A 14894-nucleotide genomic window follows, 5' to 3' on the forward strand; every position below is an offset into this window, starting at 1 on the left:
AAAAAAACAAGAATATGTCTTATGGTTGTTATTGTTTGACTTGCATCCCACTGGGACTTTTGCACACAGCGTTGATTTACGGTGCTTTTTCTGGAAGACTTTGCTGTTTTTCCCTGAATATTTCTGTTCTTTCCCTTCTACGTGACTTTACCGAAAGAACCAAGAACGTGATTCAAACTGTTCAGAAAATCAAGTGGTCTTGGGCAAGAGGCGTTGTTGGAATGAATGATGGTTTATGGTCAAGAATTGTGACTGGTTGGCGCTGCGTCCGAGAGAATCGTTCACCGAGGAGATGGAGCAATAAAATGATTTTGCGTGCAGGTGCCGCGTGGATTGTGCCATCGCTGGATGGTGGAATATGGCAGCGGCATTGGGAGGCGTTCATCCAGCAGTGGATTGACCATGACCGACGGTGATGATGACTGAAAGGGAATGTCTTGAAATTTCAGCCATCTCACCTGTAAAATATCTAATATATTGTGTTGTCATGGTTTACTATGAGTAATACATTCAGTTCCACCATTAAGGCTCGCCAACTAAACCATTAAGTATTTATCTCCCGGCATGTAAGATAACTCCTCTAATTTGTATTAAACCTGCCTCTTTTGTGGTCAACTGACATCGCATATAATTTTAAAATATATTTATTTACATTAATTGGCAGGCTCGTATGTAACGTAGTATAAGCGCTCACAATTTTACATTTTGATTGATAAAGTTGTCCGCATCGTGGCGCGTAGTTTTTTTGTTTTTGTTTCTGTCAACGTTTCCGATTAATACGATGTAAAGGGAAAGAGAGAGGAGGGGGAGAATGCTGATTTCTATTGACTTATAGACAGGACTGACTCCGGGTTACATTTGGGCTTCATAAAAGCAAATTGCTTTGGGGGAATATCATAGTGGGGGAGAAGAAGAGAGAGAGAGAGAGAGAAAAATATCCCTCCGTTCTTTTTGAAATTTTCTGACTGAGCATGACCCAAGGACACGACTGATCGAAAATCTGGACATTAGTGTCATTGGGCCCTCAATTATTCATGAATCAATATGTTAGGCTGTTTGATTACCATTTGAAGCCATCAAAACGTCGCCGAGTCCAAGTTTGTCCGATTGCCGTGGCCTCGATCCTCCTCCGTCTCTCCCCGCGCATTCCCCTTGCCCGAGTTTTATACGCAGCCCTCATTAACGTGCGAATTAAGTGCCACGAAGGCTGCTGGGTTGGTTATAGAATGGAGTGGAGTGGAGGGGGTGGCAGGGGAAGGCGGCTGGAGGCCGATTTTATTTTTAGCCAGACTTCAAAGTGATTGGGGCTGCCCGGGAGGTATAGAGGCGGGATCTGGAGGGGGGAGCGATGGTGCATAAGGCGGTGGTAAAGGGGTGCTGGGGGAGAGCCGGGTGAGCGGGGGGGGGGAGTGGAAATGATTGGGGGTGGTAGAGTTTGAGGAGAGAGACAGAGAGAGCCTGAGACAGGGAGCAAGAGAGAGAGAGAGAGAGGTTGGGTAGAGAGCAAGCTCTAGGGTTGCCATACATAATTGATGATCAAACTCCTCCCTACTCCGGCTGTTGGGGTCCGTAGGCCACGACTTGCACGCCCTCTTGAGCACACAGACGCGTCGACAAGAGGGCATTTGGTGCGGCTGAATACCAAACAAATGTGTTGCACGCCCATCGCACTCTGCAAATGAGCGGTTGTCTCAATGAGATCATCGCTCTGCTAAATCTCCGTAACTACGCCGTGACAATTCTAATTGCGTTGTGTTACGTTTTGGGTTTTTTAAACGCGTTCTACAAAACATTCCCGTGCGTACAGCTACACACAGCAGCATAGCACTGATTTTTAAATATAATTGGCACGTTTGCATATTTTTTGTCAGAAAAAAAATGAATCAAGGCCTCTAAAGACGTTAAGGATTCGTTCAAATAACCGGCAGCGCTTCATGTGTCTTTGCTGAGCCCGACGTCAGAGTTGAGTTTTCCAAACCCAACGTGGGATGTGGAACAGTGGAGGGGAGGGTGATGGAGAGGAGAGATGGAGCGGGTAGTGAGGGCTACACGTGCAGAGGTTGAAGTCTTCTGGCCAAGCAGGTCGAGCGTCAGGCTGCTAAAAATTTCCTGCCGCACCACGTGCCTCCCTTTTGGGTCACCTCACATTGGAAGCAAAAAAAATGTCACGAGGGTGCGACCCCCATTTTTTGCACGGCGGAGACAAATTCGGTCCCTCTCACTGTCACATGCACTCATCCACCTCGTCCCACCCGCTCTGCGCCCAAGCGCGCGCACGCATGCTTGCACACACACGCGCCCGTGAGTGTTGTGAGCGTGTGCCGAGTGTGTGTGGGTGCGTGTGCATGAGTGCACACGCCCCAGACCCTGCCTCTCGGAGTGCGCGCGAATTAATGTGCGCGCGCAGAAACTCGCTGACCACCACCGACAGATGCGCGTAGCCCTTGCCTACGCGAGCCCACTAATGCGTATCGCACGGTCCCCCGAGATCCCTTTCATTTGCGACATTATTTCTCGGTCTTGGGTTTTTTTTTTGCGCGCGAGCACTCGTGTGCGTGCGTGCGCGCGTGTGTGTGTGTGTGTGCGCGCACGCACGCGCATATTGGGCCTCTTCCAAATACAATTAAAAACGGTGAACGAAAAATGTAAATCGCGCTCCCGTCCGCGCCTGTCTGCCTATCATAATCTCCCGCGTGTCCACCCGACTCTGCTCGTCCGGATCCTTCCTTGTGATCAGCAGCAAGGAGAGTAAATGGGAGCTGACAGGGCCGGGAGGAAATGGATTGGGGTGCGGGGGGGCTTGAGGCTCGAGATGGCTCCGGATGGAGGTGGGAGCTGGTGTGAAGACCCCTCGCGTGCACCTAACGCTGATGGGAGCTGGCAGTGCATGCTCGACACACATACACCTTGGCTCGGACTGGGAACAATATTAGCTCTCGCTTGACAAAAACCCTTTTGCTTCGGCACTTGAAGTATAAAAGCCCACAGGTGTCAGAGTCGATATTTTTTTTATCCGTAAATATTTTTGTTTATATTTTCACGGGTGATTTTTTTACGTTTATGTAGTTATTTCCCCGCATGACAATGCTTAAAATTTTTAAATTCTGTAAACGTATGAATGTTTTTTTTTGTTTAAATGTAGGAGTGGAAGAGTGGCGCCTTGATTAGCAAACTGCACGATGAACGCAGATCATTCGAGTTGCATTCCTAGTCAGGATCAATATTAGGGTAAATTTATATCTTAGTCAGTGCTGCGACTCCCTCCCTACCCCTCTTCAACAACCTGCACTGACCAGTATGGTCAAGCAACTCCCACAACTGACATGGCATGGAGAGGCCTTCATCCAAGATCGGATTGACAATGGGCCGTAATTTATATTTTTTCTGTTTACTTTTAAGTGGTATTAAAGTATTATTTCACATGAGAACTGCATAGCACAGTGCCGATCAATATCTTAATCTCTTCGCTGCATTGACAACACCTGACATTTACAAGAGAATATTTCGGGAAAAACCAGGGTGCGTCAGTGAGAAATGGCATCAAGCCAGAGCTGGGGCAAACCAACTACGTAGAGACGCACGCCCATGAATTCCAGCACAGCAAACCGGATTTGAACTATTACCTTGACAGGGTACAATTATTTGTTCACTGCATTATCCATCCGCTGCTCGATGAAGGCCTTCCCAAGCCATCCAAATCCTGTACATGAGCCGATATGTGTCGCTCTATCTCACGTAGTGGAGGTGCTCTCTCGGGCGTGTTTCCTCGACTGACAATACACAACATGTAAAAACAACCCGTTGCAGGCGGTGTGGCAGCCCTCACGCTGATGGTGACTTCTCGGCGAAAGTGCCCCTCCCGCACTGCTCTGAAAATTAGTGAATAACACTGCTCCAGTGGCTGTTTCTCCGTTCTTACTCTTCATCGCTCATATCGTCCCTTCTACCCAAGCCCTCTTATTATTATTTTCCCCCAGCAGTCAACACGACGATGTCCCTAAGTTGCTTGCATCCTCTAATTCTCAACATTATTAATTAGCCATCAATAAACCACATCTACTCGTGAAATTTCTGGGCGTGACTGTTTATTTTCGCTGATCTGCGAACTATTTTGTATGTGGCACGTGGCGTGTGATTGTTGTACACACACCCACACGCGGCTACGTGTCAGGCGGGTGCAGTTACACGTGGTGTGGGAGTTGGGGAGGGGGGGAGGAGAAATTGTAACTTTAAGGCTTGTTGTTTTTTTCTTTGTCAGCAGGAAGAATGAACGCCGCTGTGAAAAGAGTAAGCAGTTTCAGCAGCAGGCGGCGATGGCTGTGAGCGGTGCATTTATTAGCGCCAACACAATTAAGCACCGAGAGTCAATAGTAGCGTCCGTGGCCGACAGCGGCACAGTTGCGTGTCAATCCCGCCGCGTTAGCTGCAAAAAAGTGGATTTGCCGCTCCGCTAATTCATTGGATGCCGCTTAATTGTCAGCTCTTAACGCAGAGCGTGCACGCACCGATCTAAAAAATGAGCGCAAAAAACGTCATCATTGCTCGGCTTCGTTATTAAACCGCCGCCCCTTGTCTGTCGGTGCATTTTTGTTGTTGTTAAATTTAAATCAATTTTGCTGGTAAGAAAATAACTTGCGACCTTTCACCGCGGGGAATTTCCTTTCGCGAGGCCTGCGAGGCACGGACAGGCCCTCCCCGTGTTTACACGGGTAACCCATAGGGATCCAAACCCAAATGTATCCACTCAACAAAGGCTCGCGTCTGAATTAATGCCGCTGCTTTTTTTGTTTTCTCCAGGTTCCAACTCCGCCCGCTCCCACAGGCCGCGCATACGATTAAAATGTCCACTCTTCTTCGTTTGTTTGAGATCCCTGAAAGAGTCCTCCGCTTTAACAAGCTGCAGTTTGTTTACTCGGTTAAAGGTTTTGTCTCCCTCTCTCTCTCTGCTGCATCAGCTCTGCAGGAGGGATCCGCTGAAAAATATTGCCTCGACTTAAAATTTTGGTTTGTAAGAATGATACAAAATATTTTTATTTATTTAAATAACTGTTCGACACGAGCTAGAAGTGCTCCCATACGTGCATTGTCTTTGTACTGTTCGCCTTTTGGCGTTCTCTGGTCTGACACTGGTGAGACTAGGCCCTAAAGAAGGTTGTCTCTGGTGTAGACCAATCAGTTTCAAAGATAATGCATATATTATCAGAGCATGTTTGTTTGCATGTTTTTCCACAAGTACCGTGTGTGGTTCATGCAGATTTAATGCCTTGCAAAAGGTATCTATTCGGTGTTTCATCATCTTAACACCTGTTTTATTGCCAGAAAGGGTAAGAAAGGGTAAGTCTATTATTATTTTTTAATAAATGTTTGATTCTGGAAAAAAAGGTCCCATAGATAAAATAAAGCAACGATCCAAAATATATGCAGTATATATGTAGAGTCCCTTTGTTAATCCACTGCTGGATAAAGCCCTCCCCTTGTCGTGCCCATATTGGAGGGTTGTTGGCCATACTTCCCCACGCTGGTCTGAACTGAAGATCAGGATTAAAGTTGTGACATGAGATGAAAGAGAGCAGGATAGGATGCATTTTGAAAACTAAATTTGATCATCAAATGTATCATACCGAGAAGAACGAAAACCTTGACAATGCCAAAGAAAATGGATCAAAAACTGAAAAGTAACCAACAAAGCATGCAGAGATATGCTGGAAATTACACTGAGAGATGGGAAATAGAGCGCATGGATCAGAGAGGAAATGCAAATTAGAGACACAATCTTGATTGTCAAGTAAAAGTAAAGGGTGTGCTGGGGCAGGCCACGTCACTAGAAGGGATGATGGCTAATGGATGAGATTTGGGGAGAGAATTTAATCCAGAAGTGAATGCACGCCCGAAGAGGACATGCACCGCGGAGACGGGAGTCATGAAATCAGCGCGTGCGCCGGCGCGAAATTGGATCGCAGCATCGCAAGACTGTGGGGGATAGTGACAAGATGGGGAGTCCTTCATCCAGCAGCGGATTGAGCCCTCGTTGTAAGTTACTTCTGAACACCGCGGAAACATTATGCCCGCGTGAATGTTGCCAGGTACTTAGGACCCTGAGAGCAGTCCATAAATTTGTAAAAACAAGAAAAAAAGAACTGCTTCACTGACTTTGAATTCAATTGAAAAAAACCGTTTAAAATTCAGCACTTTTTCAGGATGAATTAAATAGTGAAGCTCCATCCAACCATCAAGCCACAGGTGAAGTGTATTTTTAATGATCCTCGCAGGCAACCTTTTAAATGGTGCTTTTCTTCCTGATCGCTGAATTTGGCTATAGTGAATGTTTACCCAGCATGCCGATCTCGTGCGTGGTGCCTAGGGTTAAAATGAATATACGCATCGCCACCGGCCAACTCCGGATTATTATTTTTTTATCAAAAACTTCCGTGACCCAAAAAGGTGGCAGGATAAAAAAAATCGGTTACGCAAAGTAAGCGCGAGCTCGGGCAGGGAACGTCGCTAGACGGGGATGATGGTTGGTGGTCGAGAAGAATAAATAATGACAGAGGGGCAGCCAAGGAATGGAGCACTCATGAGCATATATCCACCCTGGTGGTGGTGCGATTAAATCAGCTCCTGTGCGCCTTGCTAGGTGGAATTATTATTTCGCAGGATCAGAGGAGATGGCCTTGCCTTGGGGAGGCCATCATCCACAGTGGATTGATCATTTCTGGTGATGATTATGATGAGTAACAGCCAGAAGCTGTTAAAAATGCAGAATTATTTGCGAGACGTTGGCAGCAAGGAGCGATAATTTACCCTGGCCAATATGTTTATCGGACGCGCGTGTGGACGCGCGATTTGGCATTATTTATTTAATTTTATACTTTGCTTTTGACGTCGTGTGCAGCCACAGCGCTTTTTGCGCGGCTCCCAGATGAGTCGTATCGACACTTCCGTGCGGTTGCCTGCGATCGACAGCAGCAATCGGAGAGCTTTTTGGGCGGAAGCGTGAGAGGCCGCTGTCATTAAAATTGATTTACCCCCCCCCCCCCAGCCTCCACCCCACCAGTTCCCCTCCCTTCTCTTTCCTCTATTTATTTTTTACGGAAAATGCTCAACAATTTCCGTCGTCGTTGTCGCCGTCAGACTAGCGCTGCTGCTGAGCAAGCAGCGCTGTCATCTCAAATCTTGAGGGGTGGGAAGCCAGGGTGGGTAGGAGGGAAGACATGGTCGGCCTGGAGGTGGGAGGGGAAATGACTTGGGTGGCTTTTATACGATTGCACCAGGCAAGCCGCTGCTATTCCGCTTGTGCTTGTCCCTGTCTCCAGCAGTCTCCCACAAACTGCAGCGAGAAAGAAAATAAAACAAACAGCTGAGCTGGTCTCTTCCAGGCGCACAACTTTGTCCGGACGCTACCTTTAATGGGTCTCAAAGCCGCCGCGACAGCCGCCACTTGCAGGCCACGTATCTGCACTGTGGATTTTGTGCACTCCCCGACTGTTATTGTTTTACACGCAAAACATGCAACCAGAAAAAAATGTTTTGGTTGCTTTTGTGCTCTTGCGTTCCGGTTCGTGCTCCATTATTACGATTAATAATGATCATTGTCCGGAAAAGATGAGCTCTTCTCGTTGGCCTTGGCTGCCCCTGGCCTCCCTCCTGAGGATGGCCTGGGACTGCGTTTTAGTCTGCCCTTGCTGTCCCGGCTATCGCTGAGGCACATTGTTGGTGGTGGTGGTGCTGTGCGTTGAACTTCTTTAGCACCGTACATAGCCAACCATCTCTCTCCCAGATTGCCTTGCTCTGACTTTCCCCCAACCCCCTCTGCACCCATAATGTGATTCTTCGTTAGTTGTCAAGTGTCTCGGCATGCGGTTGCGTTCATCACATGCTCACGTAAAACCCTGAGTGTGAACCCACTGCCTACTCGTGCCCCGTGCAGGCAGCGAGGGTTATTTGACCATACCTCACCGCACTGGTCAAGTAGTAGGGGAACAATGGATTTTTTGCCGAATTGTTCTCCACGACCCACAATGCCAAACTAAACCTGTTGTTTATTTCTTTTTTGCGTGTGTTCGATGGTCACCCATCCGAGCACTGTGCAGGCCCCCCAAAAACCCCCCGCCGCTTAGCTTCCAAGATCTCGCCGATTCGGGTACAATTCTGGCGATTTGGTCACAGGCTATTCGCATTTCGACACCCGGTTGTTCCCCAGCGGTGCCGAACGCGTCAAACTGCTGCCGAACGCGTCTCCGTCATCAGCGTGCCTTTAGGGTGTTTGTTGTTGTTGTTGCTGATGATGTTATAAATCCTGTATCTCTTTCACGCGACACTTCGCACATGCGCAATGTGCAACGCACCAGCAGCAGCGGCGTAGTACAGTGCGCGTTATTTATCAGAAGCAGCACTGTACGCGACGGCGCTGCGAACTCTGTTGCCGCCAAATTGATCGAGTGCGCCCCGAGCTTTATAATGCACAACACCTGCAACCCGCGGTAATAACAATCTTTCTCTCCGACCGCTGTAAGTAAGCGATGGGGCTGCGTTGCGTTCGGATTTCACGGCTGCACAGAGGGCCCATCACCATCCCCACGACCACCGCCGCCGCCACTCATCACCCCGCTCAGCTCTTCGGCTGCGGGCGAGTTGGAACGGCACGAGGTCTCGAGGCTGCTTCTCCACCGCCAAAGTGAGCGGAAATGGCCACATCGATCTGTTTATCTGTGGCCTCCTCCACGAGCTCAATTCAGCGTTGTGCGGGGCGGGCAGCGTGGCAAGGAGAGAGAGGGGTTAATCATTTGATCCATCATTTTTTTTGGTTGTTGTTGTTGGTCTCGTAGGCTTTGTAAAGCGGCCCCCTTCCGCGTCCTCACGAGGTCACCCTTCCCCGGCTCTCCCACCGGTTTTACCGGCAGCGAGGGCGAAGTTTTGACGACGCCCATTGCTGCGCGCAGATGCCCCCCGTGACCTCGGCCCTCATCACCACTAGCCCTCCCCCCTATATGCCCGCAGCGCACACAATTATTAATTACCGCTCTTATTGTCGCGAGGCTTTTGGAGCCTGGACCAATTATCGCAGACACTGCCCTCTTAAACCGAGGCACTTACGCCTGTTCCAGCCACGTAAGATCATCAGCGGGTCCCCGAACAGTCATTACTATTGCCGGGCAAAGGCCAACGATGCTGTAAAAGCAGCATGGTGGAGCATAATTGTCTCGCTCTTATTATTCGGTATTTCATTTACCTTTCAGCAGAATACATAGATATTATTTTATAGCCTTTTTGTGTGTCCGCTTTCGGGTTTTTTTTCGAAGGATGTTTTTTTTTACATAAAAGTTTCAGACGGCATGATGGTCAAATATGCAATGCTACTTTCCGTTATTTTTATTTTATGGATTTGCAGCCATCAGGAGTAATGTTTGGTGGGTGGGGAAAATTACATTTTAATCCGAAACGACGTCCCGGGCTATACGGTCGTTCGTCACGTTTAATTTTGCGTGTGAGATGCATCGGAGTGATTTCAATTTGTGTAAAGTTTTGTGTGTGTGTGTGTGTTCCACACCACCACTTAAGGCGGATCGATCACCGCCGGTGCTCTTGCAGGTTCCGGCTGGGCAAACAATAATAATAATACAGCCGCAGCGACGTATAAACAAACGCAAAACCCCTGCGTTCGTAGCCTCGAGACGGGAGTACCTCTCCACGCTCGCTAGAAGAAGAATAATAAAAAAAATAAAGCACGCTACCGTACACAGACAGGTAATGACAGCTGATGTTTACAGGCACAAAAATCTGTCCCGCTGGGACGACTGCACGTGTGTGTGTGCACTGGGTCCTGACAGACAGCCCCCTCCTCTTCAGCCACCTCAGCCATCAAGTGCTGCCCCCTCCCAACCCAAGTATTGCCGTGTGTGCAGTGAATTCGGCAGTGAATGCACAACTCCCGCTCCCCCCTATTTCCTCCGCACCTCCTTGTTGCCACCAGTCATTGAGGGGCATCCTCTCGCGGGGTGGATGAGATCAATACCCTGGCTGCTTGATATCATCGCTACAGGTCTGTCTGGCGAAGCTTTTAGTAAATCAAAAACACATTTGGAGTCCTCCTTCCGAGCGCTGCATTAATCCTCGTCTGGACACGGCGTCCTTCCCCAAAGGAGACGGTGATAGAGCGGAGAGAGGAACGGCTCCTGCCGAGAGATAAAAGAAAAATCTGCGCTTTTGCTGGATCGTTTTAAATGGGGTGGTAGCTCTACGGATAATGCAATACCAGTAATTAGAATATTCTTGGTTCTTTCGGTAAAGTCACGTAGAAGGGAAACAATCAAATAATAAAAATATAAAACAATTAAATTCTCACGACGTTTCGACTGCAACACAAGCAATCATCATCAGGTGTGAAAACCACAACAAGACAATTTTTAAAAAGTGGCGTTTTTTGTTGTTGTGGTTTTCACACGTGATGATGATTGCTTGTGTTGCAGTCGAAACGTCGTGATAATTTTATTGTTTCATATTTTTATTATTTTATTGTTTCCCTTCTACGTGACTTAACCGAAAGAACCAAGAATATGAATCTCTGCAGTCACGAAAGCTTTAAATCAGTAATTATAATAGTACGGTAAAAATGTGCGTTTGCCGGCCGCGACATATCAGCCCGAACCAAGTAACTGCCCTCATCCAGTACAGTATTTGTGCATGTGATCTAATTCATCTGCTATATATGTTCATAAATCTGACCTTTTCACATCAGTAATGTATTCCCAATCTCGCGAACATTCGCTTACGTCTGGGATACAGTACACAACGTTCCCACGTTTAAAGCAGCTTGTGTTTTTCGTCCACAAATCTGTTTGTGTACGAACGATGTGTAACTGCCATTTTCTACAGATGCTCACATATGCGACCCTTGTATATATCTATATCCGCCTTTAGTCCCAAAGCGAGCCAGATATTAATGCCCTCTGTTTACGCAGGAAAGCCTCGGCGAGTCTTGCCAATTTTCTGGTGTTTGGCCAAATCCGTTGCGTACGAGTGTCCTCCGTGTGGGAAGCAAGCCCCAGCACCCGGAGAAAACCCCATCACTCGTACGAGATACACACGATACGCTCCGTGCAGACGGATCCCGTCCATACACTCACCGCAATACCATATACTGAGTCTCAGCAACCTCTGCACGATCCACCAACCCTCGTGTACCAAAGTGCTGGATCACAGAGCGAGGCACTGCCACCACACCCGCGACCAAGTTTGTGAGAAGATTACATTGGTCCAGTTCGCCTTGTTTTACATTCCTATCAGAATTCCTATCACAATTTGTATAGTCTTCCTTTCAATATGTATACGGCGTATACATATATAACCATTCGCTTGTTATATATATTTTTCAGATTTGAGATTAACTTCCTCGCCTGGCCATCGGGCTGTTAGTATCTCGCGCATAATGCACGCACAAACCCCAGATCGATCAATCATGGATTCATCATCATCAACATCGTCTCTTTGGTTTGGAGCTTAGAAACATCAGAAGCGTGATGTACGGTGCTCCTGGGCTCGGGGCAATGCAGCAAAGGGAAAGTCATGCGCTGGCCTCGAGCGAGTCAGAAGCCGGGGTGTACCGATGGGTCGATAGCGTTGGAACACGAGGTGCTGTCCTTGCCCTTTCACTCTTCAGCCGTAAGCTCTGCTCACTGGAAAGGGAGAGACTGAGCGAGAGAGAGAGAAAAAAAGCAGCGTCGAGGCAAAGTGGTGGAATGTTTATGAGCAATGAGACGGCACAGCTTTTGTAATTGATACGTATAATTACGGCTGTGTTGGCCTATCTTAATGTGTTAGAAAATAAACCATTATAATTTAGGCTTGCGGGATCGTATTGGGATGCAGCGGTGTGCACGTTGATTCGTGAGCTGTGCTATATGAGCCCGATAACCTGAGTTCGATTCCCAAACGTGGCTTAGATCAGTGGTGATATCTGAACCTGTACTTATCCTCCACTCTAGGTCAATTCAACCTTAAATATGTAAAAAAAACATCGGCACTGGGAAGACAAAGACAGCTCAACAGTCTGTGTTGGAAACATGTCTTTGTTTTGCATAAATGGGTATGTCTGTGTGTGAAAGAGCGCAGTAGTGTAGTGAATCCGGCAACCCGAGTTAGATTCCCGCTCACAGCCAACACCGGTGACAATTATCTGAACCGGTCCTGGGCCCCTAGGTCGACTCAGTCTCAAATGAGTACTCGGTGCAATATGTAAACAACGCCACTAGGGAGGCAAAGGCGGTCGGGCATGGTGCTGGCCACCCACGCCCTCGTGTGCCACGTCGGCTTTCATAGGTGCTCGCTAACAGCACTTGCCCCAACAGTCTGTTAAGGCTATACGGGGGATCTTTGTATTTTGTGAAAGAGAGAGGGCAGGAATATTTGGGTGCAACCCACATGTGCGTGCATGCGTGCGTGCATGCGTGCGTCTGGCAGGATTTGTACCGTTCGCAAAAGGCACGGCACGGCATGGTCGGCAGAGCTGACCGAGGGGAGAGGCTCTGTTTGCTGGTCGTGTCAGTCCATCCCATTGATCTGCGAGTGATGAATCGCCCTTGTTGATTCAGTTCCGTCCAATATTACACCGCCCGTCCCCTCCCACACTCACCCTTCTCTCCCCAAATTGACTGCAGAGAATCAGAGCTTCCCAACGATGGCAAACACTCAGATAAGAATGCTATTCCATTAAATTGTGAGGGTTTCCCCCCCCCCCCCCTCTTTTTGAAGTTTGGTATGAGTGGAACGGACTGGTCTTAAGTGCGGTAGGTGGCAATGTTTGTGAGCGAACCAGGCTGGTGTATCCGGTCTGCATGCCCTAGGCACACTTGCACAAACTCATGGAATGTAACAATTGCTCTCGAGTATGGATGGACGAACAGCAACTTTTAAGTCTACGTTCCATATTATTTATCAAGGAAATTGATTCATTTAGCGTGCGGCAGATTGCTTCAATGCCTCCGTTGAATTTTTGGAGTTCACAGTGGTTCACTACATTGTGGTCGATGGTCTGGTCGGCGTTTCGGCAATTGCACACCGGGCTATCTTTAAATTTCCACAAACCAAAAGGTCGTGGGCAGTTCTGCCGTGAGACACAATAATGAAACTTCAGCCCAACGATGGGATACCTCTGCGCCCAGTGGCAACATCGGCATCAGCAAACCTAGCTAAGTCTTAGGGCCCTAAGCAGGCCACGAGCCTCCAAGCACCCTTAGGAGCCCCAGGATCATAAAATAATAGAGGATTTTCAAACATCGGTTCGAAATCTAATGTCATGAGCCAGTTAACATGAAGGACACAACTAATGTATTTAGTCTCTACATCGCCTGCACCTCTCTTCTCTCTCAGCTCACTACATCCGTCTTTTTTTGTCTAAATCTCTTCCGTCCTTTTCCCTCGAATTTCTATTCACTGGAGGTAACATTTCTCCAGGTAACATTTCTCCTTAGGCGGGCCCCATCCCCTTGTGCCCTGCGCGGCAGCCACACCACTTGTCGATGACCCCCCCCCCCCCCCCTGCACTCTGCGAGCCAGCGACACCACTTGTCGATGCCCTCCCCCTGCACCCTGTGAGTCAGCGACACCACTTGTCGATGCCCTCCCCCTGCACCCTGTGAGTCAGCCACACCACTTGTCGATGCCCTCCCCCTGCACCCTGCGAGCCAGCCACACCACTTTTTGATGCGCGCCCCTCCCCATCTCACCCGTCAGTCGTCGCCCGCGTCGGAGCGCCCACGCGATTTGAGGCCCGCGTGGCGGTGGCAAGACGCCGAGTTGGGTTGAGCGCCCGCGCGTGGGGTCACGCGCGGGCTCGGCCCGCCGAGACCCCCGGACTTTAACTCCACGACTGGGAGCTTGCACGCCGCTCATAATTGGTACTTTCCAATTAAAATGGGCTGATTAGGGCAGGCATGTGCTGCTCTCACACTGTGAGATAGTGTTTTGGAAACATCTCCCCTCCCCGGAAACCTTGCCATTTTGAGGCAATTACCACACGGCCAGAGGGCCTTAATTGCTTAATTGTGCCACGACCCCTGGATGAGGTTACGAGCTGCCGACATGCTATTAACGTCCCGCTTTATCCGGTTTTATTGGAAAAATTATACACAAGTAACAGCGTGAAATGCAGGGCTGGAACGATTCACCCACGGCCCCAGAGATCTGATGATTGGTCGCGATTCAGTCATTATACGTTTCAAGAATGAATTGGTTATTTTTTTTTACTTTGCGGTAACTGGTGGCACCTCTCATGGCTGCAAGGTTTAGGTGAACTAATTCGGTGCATACATATAATAAATCGCGAATAATTTACAGCCCTTTTCCGATCCACTGCCGCATGAAGGCAGTGTCAGTCATGAGTGTTGTTTGAGCATACTTCGCCATGCTGGTCAGTGCAGGTTGATTAAAATAGGGGTAGCACGCAAAACAGGTTCAGATATCACTAGCCACTGATGTTAGCCGTCATCAGAAATCGAACTCGGATTGCCAGGTCCTTAACCAGTATGCGAACCACTCCGGGCAGTGTTGCTTCTCCCACGAGTGACACAACAAACCATGAATGGGGCGTGGGGGGGGGAAATTCTGATGCTTACACCTTACATATGCAATTCGAAGAATCTATATTAGTCAATCAATTGACGCTTTGTCCCACCCTCAATTTAGTGTGAATGCGTGTGGTGTGTTTTTGATACAGTGGAAGATTAACAAGTATGGACTTCCCAATTAGTTGTGGAATTCATGCTATTATTTTTTAAAGTTTATTTTGAAGAGCCACGTGAGAAATTAAGAGACCAGAATTGTCTCATTTGCAAGAGCGATCTGCGGTATTGGTTTGCCAGTCGGGGGCAATGTTTGCTATGTATAAGCCTAATTGAGTA

General features: G+C 48.3%; 1 protein-coding gene across 1 annotated transcript in view; it reads left to right on the forward strand.

Moving 5' to 3' along the window:
• The first annotated feature begins 387 nt into the window (after nt 1-387).
• FGB (fibrinogen beta chain) overlaps nt 388-14894 on the forward strand; it is a 45291-nt gene continuing 30784 nt past the window's right edge. Inside the window, exon 1 of the mRNA XM_076067453.1 lies at nt 388-412. Coding sequence (XP_075923568.1) covers nt 403-412 — 10 coding nt within the window. The 5' untranslated portion in view covers nt 388-402. The remainder of the gene's footprint in view (nt 413-14894) is intronic.

This window comes from Petromyzon marinus, chromosome 16 (genome assembly GCF_048934315.1).
Source record: "Petromyzon marinus isolate PM22_M1 ecotype Great Lakes invasive population chromosome 16, UKy_Petmar_22M1.pri1.0, whole genome shotgun sequence".
In the NCBI taxonomy this organism is placed as follows: Eukaryota; Metazoa; Chordata; class Hyperoartia; order Petromyzontiformes; family Petromyzontidae; genus Petromyzon; species Petromyzon marinus.